General features: G+C 36.4%; 7 protein-coding genes across 7 annotated transcripts; 2 read left to right on the forward strand and 5 right to left on the reverse strand.

Moving 5' to 3' along the window:
• Positions 1 to 235: 235 nt before the first annotated feature.
• Positions 236 to 3,109, forward strand: FDP41_009787 (uncharacterized protein; the record flags this gene model as incomplete). Its single annotated transcript, XM_044713782.1, has 4 exons — positions 236 to 1,560; positions 1,653 to 2,069; positions 2,154 to 2,327; positions 2,425 to 3,109. The coding sequence occupies 4 exons, from the start codon at positions 236 to 238 to the stop codon at positions 3,107 to 3,109; spliced, it is 2,601 nt and encodes an 866-aa protein (XP_044556806.1).
• A 133-nt stretch (positions 3,110 to 3,242) lies between these two features.
• FDP41_009788 (uncharacterized protein) lies at positions 3,243 to 5,099 on the forward strand (the record flags this gene model as incomplete). The annotated part of the gene is made up of 2 exons (XM_044713783.1): positions 3,243 to 4,842; positions 4,933 to 5,099. 2 exons carry the CDS (start codon positions 3,243 to 3,245, stop codon positions 5,097 to 5,099), a joined length of 1,767 nt encoding a protein of 588 aa, XP_044556807.1.
• Positions 5,100 to 5,484: 385 nt separating this feature from the next.
• On the reverse strand, positions 5,485 to 6,061 carry FDP41_009789 (uncharacterized protein; the record flags this gene model as incomplete). Its single annotated transcript, XM_044713784.1, has 2 exons — positions 5,485 to 5,517; positions 5,840 to 6,061. The coding sequence occupies 2 exons, from the start codon at positions 6,059 to 6,061 to the stop codon at positions 5,485 to 5,487; spliced, it is 255 nt and encodes an 84-aa protein (XP_044556808.1).
• Positions 6,062 to 6,256: 195 nt separating this feature from the next.
• On the reverse strand, positions 6,257 to 8,500 carry FDP41_009790 (uncharacterized protein; the record flags this gene model as incomplete). The annotated part of the gene is made up of 1 exon (XM_044713786.1): positions 6,257 to 8,500. The coding sequence occupies one exon, from the start codon at positions 8,498 to 8,500 to the stop codon at positions 6,257 to 6,259; it is 2,244 nt and encodes a 747-aa protein (XP_044556809.1).
• A 655-nt stretch (positions 8,501 to 9,155) lies between these two features.
• On the reverse strand, positions 9,156 to 9,773 carry FDP41_009791 (uncharacterized protein; the record flags this gene model as incomplete). The annotated part of the gene is made up of 1 exon (XM_044713787.1): positions 9,156 to 9,773. One exon carries the CDS (start codon positions 9,771 to 9,773, stop codon positions 9,156 to 9,158), a length of 618 nt encoding a protein of 205 aa, XP_044556810.1.
• A 593-nt stretch (positions 9,774 to 10,366) lies between these two features.
• Positions 10,367 to 10,979, reverse strand: FDP41_009792 (uncharacterized protein; the record flags this gene model as incomplete). The annotated part of the gene is made up of 3 exons (XM_044713788.1): positions 10,367 to 10,554; positions 10,617 to 10,829; positions 10,916 to 10,979. The coding sequence occupies 3 exons, from the start codon at positions 10,977 to 10,979 to the stop codon at positions 10,367 to 10,369; spliced, it is 465 nt and encodes a 154-aa protein (XP_044556811.1).
• Positions 10,980 to 11,390: 411 nt separating this feature from the next.
• Positions 11,391 to 14,377, reverse strand: FDP41_009793 (uncharacterized protein; the record flags this gene model as incomplete). Its single annotated transcript, XM_044713789.1, has 4 exons — positions 11,391 to 12,113; positions 12,442 to 12,858; positions 13,059 to 13,248; positions 13,509 to 14,377. The coding sequence occupies 4 exons, from the start codon at positions 14,375 to 14,377 to the stop codon at positions 11,391 to 11,393; spliced, it is 2,199 nt and encodes a 732-aa protein (XP_044556812.1).
• Between the last annotated feature and the right edge of the window lie 350 nt (positions 14,378 to 14,727).

Below are 14,727 nucleotides of genomic sequence, written 5' to 3' on the forward strand. Positions count from 1 at the left end.
TTACTGGAAACTTTGAAAATATAAACCACGATGGCAGCAATTCACTCCACAACTTTCACAGAAGCAAAATTATAGAACTCATTTCCAAAATTAGACCCGATTTGTACTCACTTCTTGTGAAGGGACAATCAAGAGAATACAAATCCATGAGTGTTGCAGAATTTAAAGCAGGACCAGAGGTGGCTTGAAAGAAACACAAACTCTGTTCAAAAAAAAGGAAAATTCAATAAAAAAAATGAAGAAGTCTCGTCGTGCAGACTTGTCGCTGAAAGCCCATTCTGAATCCGAGAACACCAACAATGGTGAAGACGCTTCCTCCGATACTACCACCATCATGAAAAAGAGCTCTCAAAAATCTTCAATATCGGGTTCTTCACTCAATTTAAAATCATTGATTGCGAGCAAACAACAAAAGAGAAAGAATTTAAAGATTCAAAGCGGTGATGAGGAGCAGCATTCCGATGAGAATGCACTTGACGATGTACAGCAACAATCATCAAAGAAGGTTAAATTTAGTAAAATGAGTGGAGAAAGTATTTCAATTTTGGATAAATTGAGAAACAAATTTATACATGCATCCATGAAAGCAGAACAAAATGGAGGATTGAAGAAATTCACCAACAAATTCCTCGTCGATCCATTTGCTTCCATGTTATCTTCCAAGATGGAAATTCCAGAAAGTTTTGTCTCGAAACATCACATTGATGAGTACATGATGAACATTCCCAAATATCATTTTCAAAACACTCAAAATCCAATATTTATTGAATATCGTACCAATGATTTGAATGACAACTCGTATCAGAAACTGTGTGTTTGCATTGATTTTGATAAGAAGGTGAAAGATGTGTGGTATCATCACTTTTATAGGCCTTGGCAAAGTGATGAGTTGAAGGAATTTATTGAAACATTGAAGAGTCGAGAAATGAAAGTGATGGACACTATCAATTCTGAAACAGCAGATGGAGATAAGGCACTTGTTTTGGGAGACATGATCCAATTTGTTGGCTCCATGAAAGAGGAGGAATTGAATGCCATTTACAAGTGTTTCACAAAGGAAGAGCGTGTGATAAAACTGTTATCTACAGAATGGAATGAGAATGATAAATTAGAGGATTTATTCATTACAGAAACGAAACAATCCAAATTTGAATTTGACATTGAAGACGCTCCTATGGATGGAAACAATTGTGCATCCACCAACATTTTGGATAAGATCAAGAGAGAAAAGTCATTCACCTTGAACGAACTATTGGTTGAGGATGACCTTATTCGAAAATGGAAAGAATATCTTGACCAAGTCACGGAAGATGAATCCAAAAGCAAACAAAAATCCAATCAATCCTCACAAACATCTCTAAGACTGAAAATTAAGACAGGCTCATCTTACAGCAACCCAAAAAGCTCTACACCTCTCATTCACTTTAGAGATGATTTCCAAGGTCGATTATTCACCATTATGAATGATTATAGAGATTTATATTTTCCAAATTGCACTCCTTATAATCATCGAGTTTGTGTCGAGACATACACTCTACATATTGTAAATCATTTACTCAAGTAAGTATTTGAATAGCTTGTTGTTTGCTAGCGAAGTGTTAAATCACATGTGCATGGTCCACTAATGATTGAATGATTCTCAATACAACTAGAACAAAACGATATGAATGGTATAATGACACAAAAAGAGAATTCTACACCAAAGAACAATACACCGTCAGAGATGACAGTTACAATACTGCCAAAATTTTAGTGTTGGTTCCAAACCGTTTTGTTGCTTTTCTCATTGTGGAGCTCATGCTTGAACTAATACCAAAACTTCTCTCTGTTCGAAGACGTGAAGCTTTCGAGTTGACATTTGATGTGGATGAGGAAGATGAAGAAATTAAAAAGACAAAACCAGTTTGGTGGCAGCAACTTTTCGAAGGAAATACCAATGAAGAATTTAGTTTAGGTTTGAAATTGAAAGACTACCATGGACAATTGGAAATTATGGCCCTTGTTGCAGAATCTGACATCATTATTGCAACACCTATTGGAATACAACTGGAAAATGTTGCAGACAGATAGTAAGTTTCACTTTTTGTTAACAATTGTGAAATTATTAATTATTTTAATATTATATTGTGAAATTTATACGACACTACTTTTAGTGAGAGATTTTTATCGTCGATTGAAGTTTGCATTATAGATCAATGTGACAAATTATTGATGCAAAACTGGGAACATGTCACCAAGACTTTGGATATTGTCAATGTTGAGGAGCAGCAAAAATTCACTTTTGATCTTGATTTTGACATTTTAAAGGAATATCACATTCAAGGATTGTAAGTATTTATGAATTCCAATTGTGAATCATCATATTATTCATCCTCATATTTTCATATGCATTACCTTTCACACTACACTTTTCTCACACTATAGTGCCAAGTACTTTAGGCAAACCATCGTATTCAGTTCATATATGAGTCCTGACATTAATGGGCTCGTTACAAACTACTGCAAAAATATGAGAGGACTCGTGAAAGTAAGATCCTTCTATGAGGGAGTGTTGTCACCTCTTGCAGGAAATATTCCTCAAATTTTTGAAAGAATTTCATGCACTGATCCAACTACTGTCGACGATGAAAGATACAATTATTTTGTGAACACTGTTTTTCCTCGATTCAAAAACAGCATGGATGGCCGATTTCTCATCATTGTATCCTCGTATTTGGATTTTGTTCGTTTGAGAAATTATTTTGACATGTGCAACATTCCTTTTTATGGAATTTCAGAATATACTGAAAAAACGAAAAATGTTCTCTCCAAATTCAGACAAGACAGTGCAAACTTTTTAGTGTATACAGAACGACACTTTTATTATCATGCACCAAAATTGTCAGATTTCAAAATTAACCAAATTGTGTTTTATTCACTTCCAGAAAATGCATTCGTTTATGAAATATTTGGAAAGAAAGGAATTAATATTCGTTCTCAATATCCCTCCTGTCGAATGTTGTCATTATTTACCACCTTTGATGCTCTCAAATTGGAACGCATTGTTGGAACCAAACGATGCAAACATTTACTCACCTCAGATACTGACATTAATTTAATTGACAAGTAAATTCATTCCTTCAATCATTTCGTCGAATAGAAATTTTGCATTTTCACCTTAAGCGAATAAAATTATCGAACAGAATTAATATGTTCGATTGACATTTTGGATGACAATTTCCTTTTTTTACACCAATAAAAAAATGATGAATCAACAAACGTTTGTCATCCTTCATCCATCTCTACAGGTATCGTCATCACCACCATCATCAATACATTCATCCACTGGATCATCCATCGGAAGTAATTCTATTCATTCCGAAAATTTTTACTATTCTTCCTCTCCTCCTTCGGGATCATTTACTTCTTCTTCCTCTTTATTGAAAGATCAAATTCAAATTATTACAAAAACAGGAGAACATTGTATCAATACACCACTTTCTCCGTTTCAAATTAAAATTCAAGTCAAATGTTGTGGACTCTCAAAATTAGATTCACAAGTGAGAAGAGGAATATTTCCATTATGGAAAAATCGTTTATCATCAAAAAGCAATGAAAATTCGCAAAATGATGAATTATGTTCGTGTTGGATTATTCCTGGATATGAAGTGAGCGGAGTGGTGATTCAAGTTGGAAAAAAAGTCAACCCAAAAGTTTTTTCTGTTGGAGATTGTGTCATGGGTTTTATACCTGTTCAGAATTTGAATGAACACTCAACCATGACACAAAAACCTGTTTCTGTGAAAACATCGTCCTCAGATTCCAATGAGAAAGACGACATGTCGACTCTGCACTACGGAATGGAATGGCAAGATTCAGAACTTGAATCAAGCTCCTCCATGATGACCTCTCCAATTTTACCTTCCTCCCTCAATGGTGGCTGCTCGACAGAGTGTGTGGCAGATGCTCACTTTTTTGTGAAAATTCCAACTGGCATGTCATTTATCAAAGCATCGAGTGCAATCATGTGTGGAATTCGTGCCTATGACACGTTATTTTTCAAATGTGCGTCAACCATTCGACAAGGAGATGTCATATTTGTGAGTAGTGGTGCTCGATGGGAACAAACTTATTTATTGCAATTGGCAGTTTTGTTAGCAAAATGTCGAGTCATTACAACTGTACACACGGATGAGGAAATTAATTTTTTGAGAATGATTTCGTCGCGGTTGACTTCATCGACGTATTTGAGACATCACCATCGACAGGGTCTTGACTCCTCCAGGAGTGGCTCGACCGGTGACAATTTTAGTAGCCTCTATGGAGGTCGCTCTGGAAATTTGGACGATGAAGAAAATGATGGCGACTCCATGATGGGGGCGAGCAATAGTGGTGGAACAGGATCTCCTCCTTTTGATACACAATATATTTCATCTGTATTGTCCATGATGAGGAGTGGAAATTCTGCAATTAATCCACTCGTCATTCTCGATCGAAGACTGTATGACACTCCTGACAAGTTGCAACAGGCCATCATGAAAGAGACCAATGGACTTGGTGTGCAACTGGTGGTCTTGGGAGAATCTGCATTGATTCCTCCAAGCAGCACCAGTACTGCACGAACATCGAGTCCAGTAAAGCAACAGAATATTGACTTGCCCCAAGATCGAAATCCCATCACGCGCTTCATTGACATGTGTCTTAATGTCTTGTCGACTCACGGCACAATAGCATTTAGCGAATATTGTGAACATGGTTTGACGGCTTCGCATCTGGAATACATGTATTCGAAATCTATTGCAATGACCAATATTTTTGAACAGAGCTATGTACAGAATACGAATTTGATGGGAAGATATTTACGTAAGTAATTGTGTGTTGTCATGAAATGCGAGATTGTAATGGTTGTTGAACTCATTCACAACAAATGTGGTCTTTTCTAAACAAAATCAGACATTCTCAATAATATTGTCAAAGACATTCATGAAGAACATATTGAAATTCCTATTGCTCATTGTCTTCCTCTTTCTTCGGTTCGAGACGCGCATCGAAAACTCGACAGCTCCATTATGGGTTCGTCTTCATCTTCTTTCGTTGGAAAGATTATCATCAAAATGTAAATCTCCAATATTCTCGTAAGGTTTTTCCGAAGCTTAACCTCCATAAATAAGTGACCTTAGGATATAAACCTTATGTTAAGGTTTATGTGAACATCATTAAATGATATTAGTAATAAATTGTGTGAATCTGATCTTGAAATCAATGTTGAATGGAACACGCTAATCAATCCTAGGATGTTCATGTAATCCGAATATTAGAATAATTGGGAGTGAATTGAATTTAAATAGATGATGACTCGAGTTTATTGTCCCTTCAATTGTCATCCGAACACGACTCTCACCAGCCTGAGGATGAGAATGTTATTGTTGTGGCACAATACAATCTCACTACAAACGGCGGAACATACTAGCAGCCAAAACTGAAATATATATTTCGTTGATGAAATTACTTGAGCTTAGAGAAGAGAGTTTCAGAGGCCTGTTGTTGGAAATGATTATGAAGATTTTTCGTGATGTTAGTGTTGGATAATGGATTTGATGTAAAATTCCAAAATTACATGTTGTTGTATCATATCAAGATAATCGTGAAGTCAAATTGAATTGTTGTTGTTCATTAGGATCAGTCCGCACCATGAGTTGTTGTTTTCAAATCCATTTACAAAATCCAATCAATAAATTTCATCCAGAGTCATCATTATGTAATGTCCAGAATAATATATTCATCATGGAATACAATAATTGTTTTTCATCAATACAAATAATCCCAACAACAATGAAACCATCCGAAAATTACTACATACACAATGATCGATACAAGTTCTCATATCAAAGAGCCAAGCAGCACAATTCTTCTCTCCGGTTTCATCTCCTTCAATTCTCTTTACGCATCCTTCATAATCAGCAACTTCTTGTTGGCATCTAGAAGCAGCACAAGAAGCACGGATTTCAATGGCAGGATCCACTAATTCTTCTTCCTCTTCTTCCTCAGAAGGCAAAACCTTATTCACAATCTTGGCGTTCATGGTGATGATGATTATTTTTGAGAATTTTTTAGAGTTTACAACGACCAATAAATATTTAATTTTGTACTTTTGTTGACCCTCATGTCAGAAAGAAAAGTCAGTCAGGGTATAGACTTGAAGAGAGCTGTCCATTTCGTAGTGATGCAACTGCTGCGTGCATCACTGAGTAACTGAGTGTGAAGACTTACAATCAGGTTATTTCTTTCGATAACTTTCAACCAGCTCTCGAACTTTCGAATCACTTCTCAGAGCTGAAGTTTCAATAAGATAATCCCAGTTGGTGTTGCTTTCCGAATCAAGGAAAGGATAAACATATGTTTGAATGAGCTCTTCCTCCGTTTTGTTTTCAATTTCATGCTTCGATAATTCAAAAGTTAACACTGCGTCGTAGCCAAGCTCTTCAATACAAGGTCCAAACACTTTTTGAAACGACGGCCCACCGACATATTCCATTCGTTCTTTCATGAACACTACTTGATGGTGTCTTTCCTTAATGTCCAATATTATTTTGTAAGTTGCAGTAAATTTGACACAAATTTTCTTGTCCTTTTCTAGTAATTGTTTAAGAGATTGTCTCGCCAGCTCCATAAATTCTTCTTTCTCGAAAACATATCTAAGCGCGTCGTAATATGTTTCAATAGCTGCTACAACTACTTCTTTGTGATTCTTTTTAACAGTATCAGAGATCCATCGGAATGCATATGGAGAGTATTTCGCTAATTGTAAAGCCGCATCTGTGTCATTAATAAGTGTTTTGGCAAATTGCAACGATATGAACGGATTGCGTTTTACGGCACTGAGCACAACTTCCAAATTGTTTCTGAACTCTTTGGGAAGATCATTAATTGCACATCCTCCAGAAACTGCACACAATGCTAATTCCTTGTCGAAAGGAATGCAGGAGGGAATGTATTCAGGATGACATCCGTGTTCCAAACAAAACATGACCAAATTTCTGTCCACAGGGATAATATTTTGATATTCTTCTTTTTTCAAATACTTTAAAATATTTCCATTCACTTCTAACATTTGTAATAGCATGTTCTTGTCATGTCTTAGAGATTCATGCAAAAATTTGAAAGCATGAGTATTGTTGTTTATCAATGGAATGAGTCTTTTTTCCTTTCTAAAGCTGAGAGGTGCTTTCGCTAATAGATCAGTCAAACAGTCACCATAATTTCTCGCTAAAGTTTCAAAATATGAAAAGTCTGAAAAGCATCGATCGTCTACAATAGTAGAGATGTCAATGTTGTCATTAATTAAATAAGTCTCGAAAACTTGTTGTTTAACGAGTTCGTTGAACATCCAAGGCCACTGATGAATAATTCCTCGTGCCTCTCCTTCATCCCATGGATACGCCTCATAATTTGCTTTAGAAATTATAGATTTTGGATTTTCCATTCCAATTGTTTTCAATAAATTTAAAGCATTTTCATAGTTATCCTCAATTGACCATTGATCCAAAATGTGCTTCAATTGATCGGCTAATATCCCTTCATGGTTACTGATTTTCACCCAAAAATCAGTTTTACGGTACGGACATTGTTCATAGTCAGGATAATAGTAACCACCATAAAAATTAGCAAATATAAGTTTTCTATCACATAGAAAATTGATAATATTTCCTCCAGTGTTGTCAAATATCGACAAACCTTTAGTCCAATTCAATTTGTATAGCGTTTGATCGTCTGTTGTAAAAATAATTTCTAAGGAATAGCAGCGAGAGTATTTTGGCAGATTTATCGCAAACCATTCAGAATGAATATTCTGATTCTTTACCTCTTCGTCTTCCTTACTACTACCTTGATATGATTCATCCTCATGGTCCTCATTTTCAGCTTCTGAGTCGTCCTCTTCCAAATCGTCCTCTTGTTCATCATCTTCTTCATTCTCATCAAAGTCATCATTGTCGTCATCATCATCGTTCATGTTTTGTTTTTTTCTTCTATCGAAAGGATGCTCGCTCATAAACAGCTTCAATAATCGCAACCCATACTTCAATATCTGTTCAGAGTCTGCTTCACTCATTTCAGCATTCAATTGTTGTAATATTTTTGGTATTATTACATTCTTCTTTGCATCGCCAAGTTTATGACTATCCAAATCTTGAATCAAGAAATTCCATCGATCCAACAACCATTCTTTCAAAAACATAACAAAACATTTCTTTTGAAAGTAATTGAAATACCATCTGGGGCAGATAATCATCAAGGTTTCATACATGAATTTCGGATGGCAATACGAAAATATTTTCTGTAATACATAGCGATCATATTGGAGTAGGGAATTCAACGATGATGAACGAAGCGGTGAATTATTGCATGATTGTTGTTTTTCCTTTTTACTCGGAGGCTCTCTTCCACCAACCAAAGCTTCGGAGGCTCCATATGGATCCATATGGTCGTGTGGTACTCTCTCTTCATAGAGGGTTCGTTTCATTTTTTTGTAAAGACGAATCGAAAAACAACTGTCCACCGTCACAAAATCTTAGCTGTATAATCAAACAAATCGGAACTCCAACCGATCCAATTACTTGCTGCAGCATTGGCCATAAAGTATTTCCTTGAAGAAGAATCTTCGGCCATGGAATGTAAAAACTCTCCAATGGGTTTTGTAAAGAAATAGGTTGAAAAGAGATTTACAATTCCGACAATTTGTGGTCGATTGACATCAAAGGTTAAAATCGATTGATTGACTGATTGAATATATTCACGAGTGTTATCGATTCACGAGTGTAGGCGTAGGAGGAGAAGGAATCAACGAATTCACCACTCAGGTTGTAATAGAGAGAGGATGGATTGAAGTAGGTTCCCCACTTGGAAGGATTCCAATCGGCATCTGCCTTATTTACGAAATTACTTGGAAGAGAGGCATCAGATTTGACATTTGGCAGCACATTCAACATGCAGCCAACGCACTTATTGGGACACCATGGTTGGTTCTGACTGAAACAACGATACAAACCCGTGTCGGGATCCTTAATGGCCGATACCAATGTGAGAGAGTTTCTGAATGGAAGAGTTTGGATTTTGAGCTTGTTGAAGAAGATAATTGATGACTTGTGTGTAATTATTCGTATCCACATTGGTATTCACTAAATTAAACCATGACGCGCGTAAGGTTCTGAAAGATATCGAAAACCTTTGATTCCATTCGCTTTGGCAAAATTAATTTGATGGTCGGCGCCCAGTTCAAGAACTCCAAAACCAAAATCAGTAATGTTTGGAATGGTACTGACATCACTGAAGGCAATCCAAATACCTTCTTCAGAGGGTGGAATTCTTCTTGTGAAAAGTTGTGGATATCTTTGGTAATATCCATAAGGGGCATTTCCGAAGGGATACGGAGTTGGTGCGGAGATGCCTCCCACGGTAGTTTCGAGTTTGTCGAGTTTGTACAAAACCAAATCAAACCAAGCCTTGTTTGGGGTGGCAGAGATGGTAGAAATGCCAATGTTAACACTTGCATACAATAACTTGCAAATGGAATTGTAATAAAATCGAACAATTCTTGGTGATGTTAAAGGAATTCCCAAAGAGAGTCCGACATTGCCACTTGTCACATTGGTGGACATGGCCACAAATGGATACGAAGTCACGTATTGAGAGCTTCCTGAAACACGAGAAAACATTCGTTGATATTCCACAGGATACATGTCAGCAATCTCTCTCGAAGATCGAACATAATCTCCCCACATCCAATTCAAATCCATTCGTGACAGGAATGGCCACAAACAATGTGAGAGAACGATCCTTAAGGGTCCATAAATTTTCAATATCAACACGAATGGAAATGGAAATTGCCACATTCATGTCAGCCTTAAAAGTGGTATTTAACACGAGACCCATTTCAGGAAGAGTAGACTCGGTTCGGAATGAATTGGGTGTGGAGAGAATGTTGTTTGGAGTGGGCATATAAATGATGGATTCATTGAGGCGCAGTTGCATATCCCTAACAAAAACTCCACCAAATTGTTGAGAGCTGTCAGATGCCACAGTTTGACAGTCGACATTGACACCAAAGATCCGTCATTTTTAGAAAATTTCAATGACAGTCCATTAGTTGTACTGACTGTTTGCAAACTACTAAGAGAAGGAGAATAGGCAACTTTTGCGACCACACTTCCATCCAACCAGTGAACATTTTCTGGAGCAAGACTCAATTCAGAAATAATTAAATTTGAAAAATAGGCAGAACCAGAATGAGCATTTCAAAACAACACATTCATACTCAACGTCTTGGTTGGTTTCTCTGGAATGAGAAAGGTATATTTCATGTTCCATGTGGAATTTCCAACTGGATAATTCAACGACTGACCATATAAGGCAGTTCCATCCATGTAAAATGCACATCCAAATAGAAGGAATAATTGGGATCACTCACACCTCCAACATTTTCTGCCTTACCCCATGCTGAATAGAAAATGACTTTTCGAGAGGATTGATTCAAAGTGATGCTTTGACTCAAACCATTGTTGACACCAACCAACTTCACTGTGTTAGACATGTCAGTGGTTGACACCTCAACATTATCTTGTTGAACAATGACCACTTACCTGCATTAACACTCACTGCTCCACCCATCGTAATGACTTGAATGGTCGAACCAGAGTAGATGGAATTGAATTTTTGAACTGGACTCGAATTTGGAATATTACTCTGAGAAAGAGTGAAGTCCCTATTCTGAATGACATTTCCCACAAGGTAATTCTTGTAGACCATTTCGAGTGGAGTGAACACTGGTTGAGCAACAAAGGCATGGAAAGGAGCTGTAAGGTCGTTTCACAATGTCAAATTGCCCATCATCATGTAGATGGTCCTATTTTTCTCTGCAGAATTCGAGAGGAAAACTTACCTTTCCACACAACCGTCAAGTAAACATGTAAAAGAATAATTAAGAGGAATAATAACAGCTTCATGAGTTTTTTTCTCAATGAAAAGATATTTTTTTGAGTGATTGATTCCATTTCGTTTCTTCAAATCAGGAATTTATGTGAAAATGAGTGTAACACCAATTGTTCTTACATGTTCTGAATATTGTTCGCCATTCCTTTTTCATTGTTAACATGATGATAACCATTATTGAAATGATGTGTTTTGTTCACTTCGGGAATACATGAGAATTTAGGTGTGCTTTTTCAACCTCCAACCATTCCAAATAAAAGTCGTAAAGGGAAGAAAACCGGTTTTATTGAATATCTATGAAAACCTGACATGACAAGTTAAAAGACCATTCGACATTCACAATTAAAATTTATTTTCATGATTATTAAGCAGAGACTTATTAATGCCATTGTTGAATAAAACACAACTTGTCCATCATATTATTATTATTTCTTTCTCAATAAAGTGGCTCCATCTCCAATGCATTGCATGGCCAAACCCCATCTCTCATCCTTGTGAAGTTGTTCATTCATCTTTCGAATGACATCTGTTCCAGGAGAATGATCGTTAGGATCCATTACCTTTGTGCTCCAAATGGTGTTATCGATCACTAAGAGTCCATTAACTCTCAACAAGTCATAGGCCAATTCCACATACTCCAATTGATTATCCTTATCGGCATCAATGTAAATAAAATCGAAAGGTATTTCCTGTTGTTGAGAAATTGCTTGTTTCAACTCTTGTAATGATTTGAGAGCTGGTTGTAATTTTAATTGGATTCTATTCGCAACTCCAGAGCGTTCCCAATAAGGCTTTCCCAAGGAAGTATATTCATCAGAGACGTCACAAGTAATGATTTGAGCTTGTGTGTCAGTAGTAGCCAATGCAAAGCTTAATGCTGAATAGCCGGTAAAAGTTCCAATATCTAAAATTCGTTTCGCTCCAATGAGTTTGAGTATGATTTGCAAGAGTTGAGTTTGTTCGGGAAAAGAAACCATTAAACTCAACATTCCAAGCTTTTCTGCAGTTTTCAAACGCAATTCTTGGAGAATGGGCTGTTCACGAATACCTACTTGACGAATGTATTGAAGAATGGGTTCTTCTACGAGGTATCTATATTTCACATTGGAAACGGTTTGTGAGTTTGGAGTGGACATGTTGTCATATGACTGTAGAGTGAGTGTTGAATGGGTGTTGTATGCAAAATATGTGTGTGAAATGCTTGCTGTGTCTTTTTGTTTTCAAAGAATTTTCTCTGTTATATCGATTTTTAAAGGCAAAAACACAATCGAATCATGTTCCATCTCAGAGCGGAGCGTCAATAAAAAAACAGTCCGGGTTGCATGGTGAAGTTTGCAGATCGACATGTCTATCAAAATGACCCATTCACGTCCGTGTCGGTAACCCATTCGAGTTGAAATTTCTAGAATGGCTCTCAAGAAATGAACAGAAATTGGCAAAGATGCCATCAATACTTGCAGCATGTTAACGACTCACAATAGATGATTCCATGATGGAAAAGCTTTGAGGTGATGTGTCCACAGTGGTATACGACGTCTCAATGGTATTGTTGTATTGAGAAGAGGAATTCCCAATGACGTCAAATTCTTCTTGTTCATTACCCAACAAGAGTAATTGATCTTTCTTTTTTTGATTGGCTTTTCGTTGTTGGAAATATCTCTTCAGTGGCTTCACAATGAATGAATAGCAGTCATAAAATCGTTCCTTATCAAAAACAATGTACAAAATGACGCAAAAACACATGCACGAACAGGTAATGCTGATGAGCTCGGATAAGTTACACAGGACATAGTGGGCAAAAGAAGTTCCATACACTCGAAAGAGATTAGAAAGCAGACATGTCAAGAATGAGCACCAATCGAAGCAACAAAGAACAACAAATTCACGAAAGTACTGTTTTCATGAGTATTGAATTCCATAAAACACATGACATTATTCAAGCAACAAGTTAGATTGCACCAACAATTCCATATATCAATAATACATATTAAGTTATTTCAAGCAATATATCAATAATACCCATAACACATGACAATATTCCAAATATCAACAATTCCAGTTATTTCAAACAAGGATGCACCAACAAAACTTACATCAGATTTAAAGAACGAGATGGCCGTTTTCTTCTTAAACGCAAAATATAACCTTAGAGACAGTAGAATGAATAAGAGCGTATTAATCAGCAATGGAATAAAAAAGTTGACATAATTCACCAACAGTAAAATATATGCAATACTTGCATAGTTATAAGTAAAAACCAATACCTCAAGAATAATGCACGCACTTAGACATAGTACAAAGATTATCAATGCCACAAACGTAATGCTTTTAAAAATTATGCAATTTTTGCGTTCTCCAGTCGTTAGGAATATATAAATAAACTAGAAGAGAGCGTGGTATAATTGAGTGCATTGTGAAAAGGCGCTGCAAATCCACCCACAAGCATCGAGCAACAAGATGCTTCCATAATGATCACACTGAAAATATTAGCAATGGTGAGATTTTGTTTTCGTATGAAACTCCTCATCAAAGGAAGAGCATACGCAATAAGACACACCAAAAAAGCAGGAATCATAAGAATCAAGATCAAAGTCATTTTGGCAAACGCTGTATCTTGATCATTCCAAAAGTGTTCACATGAAGAGGAATATCGATCCTCACTCGCACAATAACACACATATGGATTCCTCGAGTATTTGATAAAGTATCCACTCTGATAATTCAATGGAATTCCTCGATTGGCAATTCCACAATAAAAGGCAGAGGGAAACTTTGAAATATTGGCACAAACTCCACCATGAGGTTTTTCAATTTCACTATCATGCAACATGAGATGATACTCAACAAATCCTTTGGCATTACGACAATATTGGCAATAGTTCACTAGTGTATCGTTCCAAATATAGTGTTGAGTACTTGAGGAGTCAGAACACATCAAATCCACACAACTCTCCTGTATCGACTGATACTTCTCACATAAATCATAACGTTCTTTGGAGGTGGATATCGGTGAGTAGAATTCCGAGTTTTTAATGCCGTTTGAATAAATATAAATGGCAAAATCATCTTCAACGATGGTTTGAGGAAGTTGAACACTCTCACATCCAAAACCAAAAGGCAACTCTCGGAATTGAGAAAATACTTGTTCATTCAATGGAATTCGCTCAAATTTATATAAATTGGTGTTGTTGTTGAATGATGATGATGAACGGTTGTTAGAGAGCTGTGGTGAGGGTGGTATTCGTTGTTCATAGGAACAATTTCTGAAAGCAAAACGATCATGAAAGATGGTTTCCGAAGAAGAAGAAGGAGCATTTGCTCCTAAAACCAATGACACGGCAACCACAACGTTTGAGGATGACGATGATGGTTGTTGTTGTAGCAGCAGCAGCACAACCACGCATAGCACCATTGCAACGAGAAGACTTAAATTCCCAAGAAGCGTCATCATTACTAATAATTATATTTTTTTGAAATTCTTCTTCTTTCAAAAAAGTTCAAGAAGCACAAAAAATCTTGACAAATAAGGAAACAATGAAACCGACAATCCTCTCAGTGCATGCAACTAGAGAAGTAATATGTAAATGTTATTATGTTGGAGAGTAGTAATATGAATATCGTGTTCCAGATCTCTCCAAGAAATTATTCTTTAAAAAACAACTCCTCACATTTATTGAAAAAGTACATCTTTTTCAATGACATTAGAGATCACAAAATCATCTAATGAGAATTCTTCTTCTTCTTATTGAATCTTACTCGCAG

Source organism: Naegleria fowleri (assembly GCF_008403515.1).
Source record: "Naegleria fowleri strain ATCC 30894 chromosome Unknown tig72, whole genome shotgun sequence".
Lineage (NCBI taxonomy): Eukaryota > Heterolobosea > Eutetramitea > Acrasida > Naegleriidae > Naegleria > Naegleria fowleri.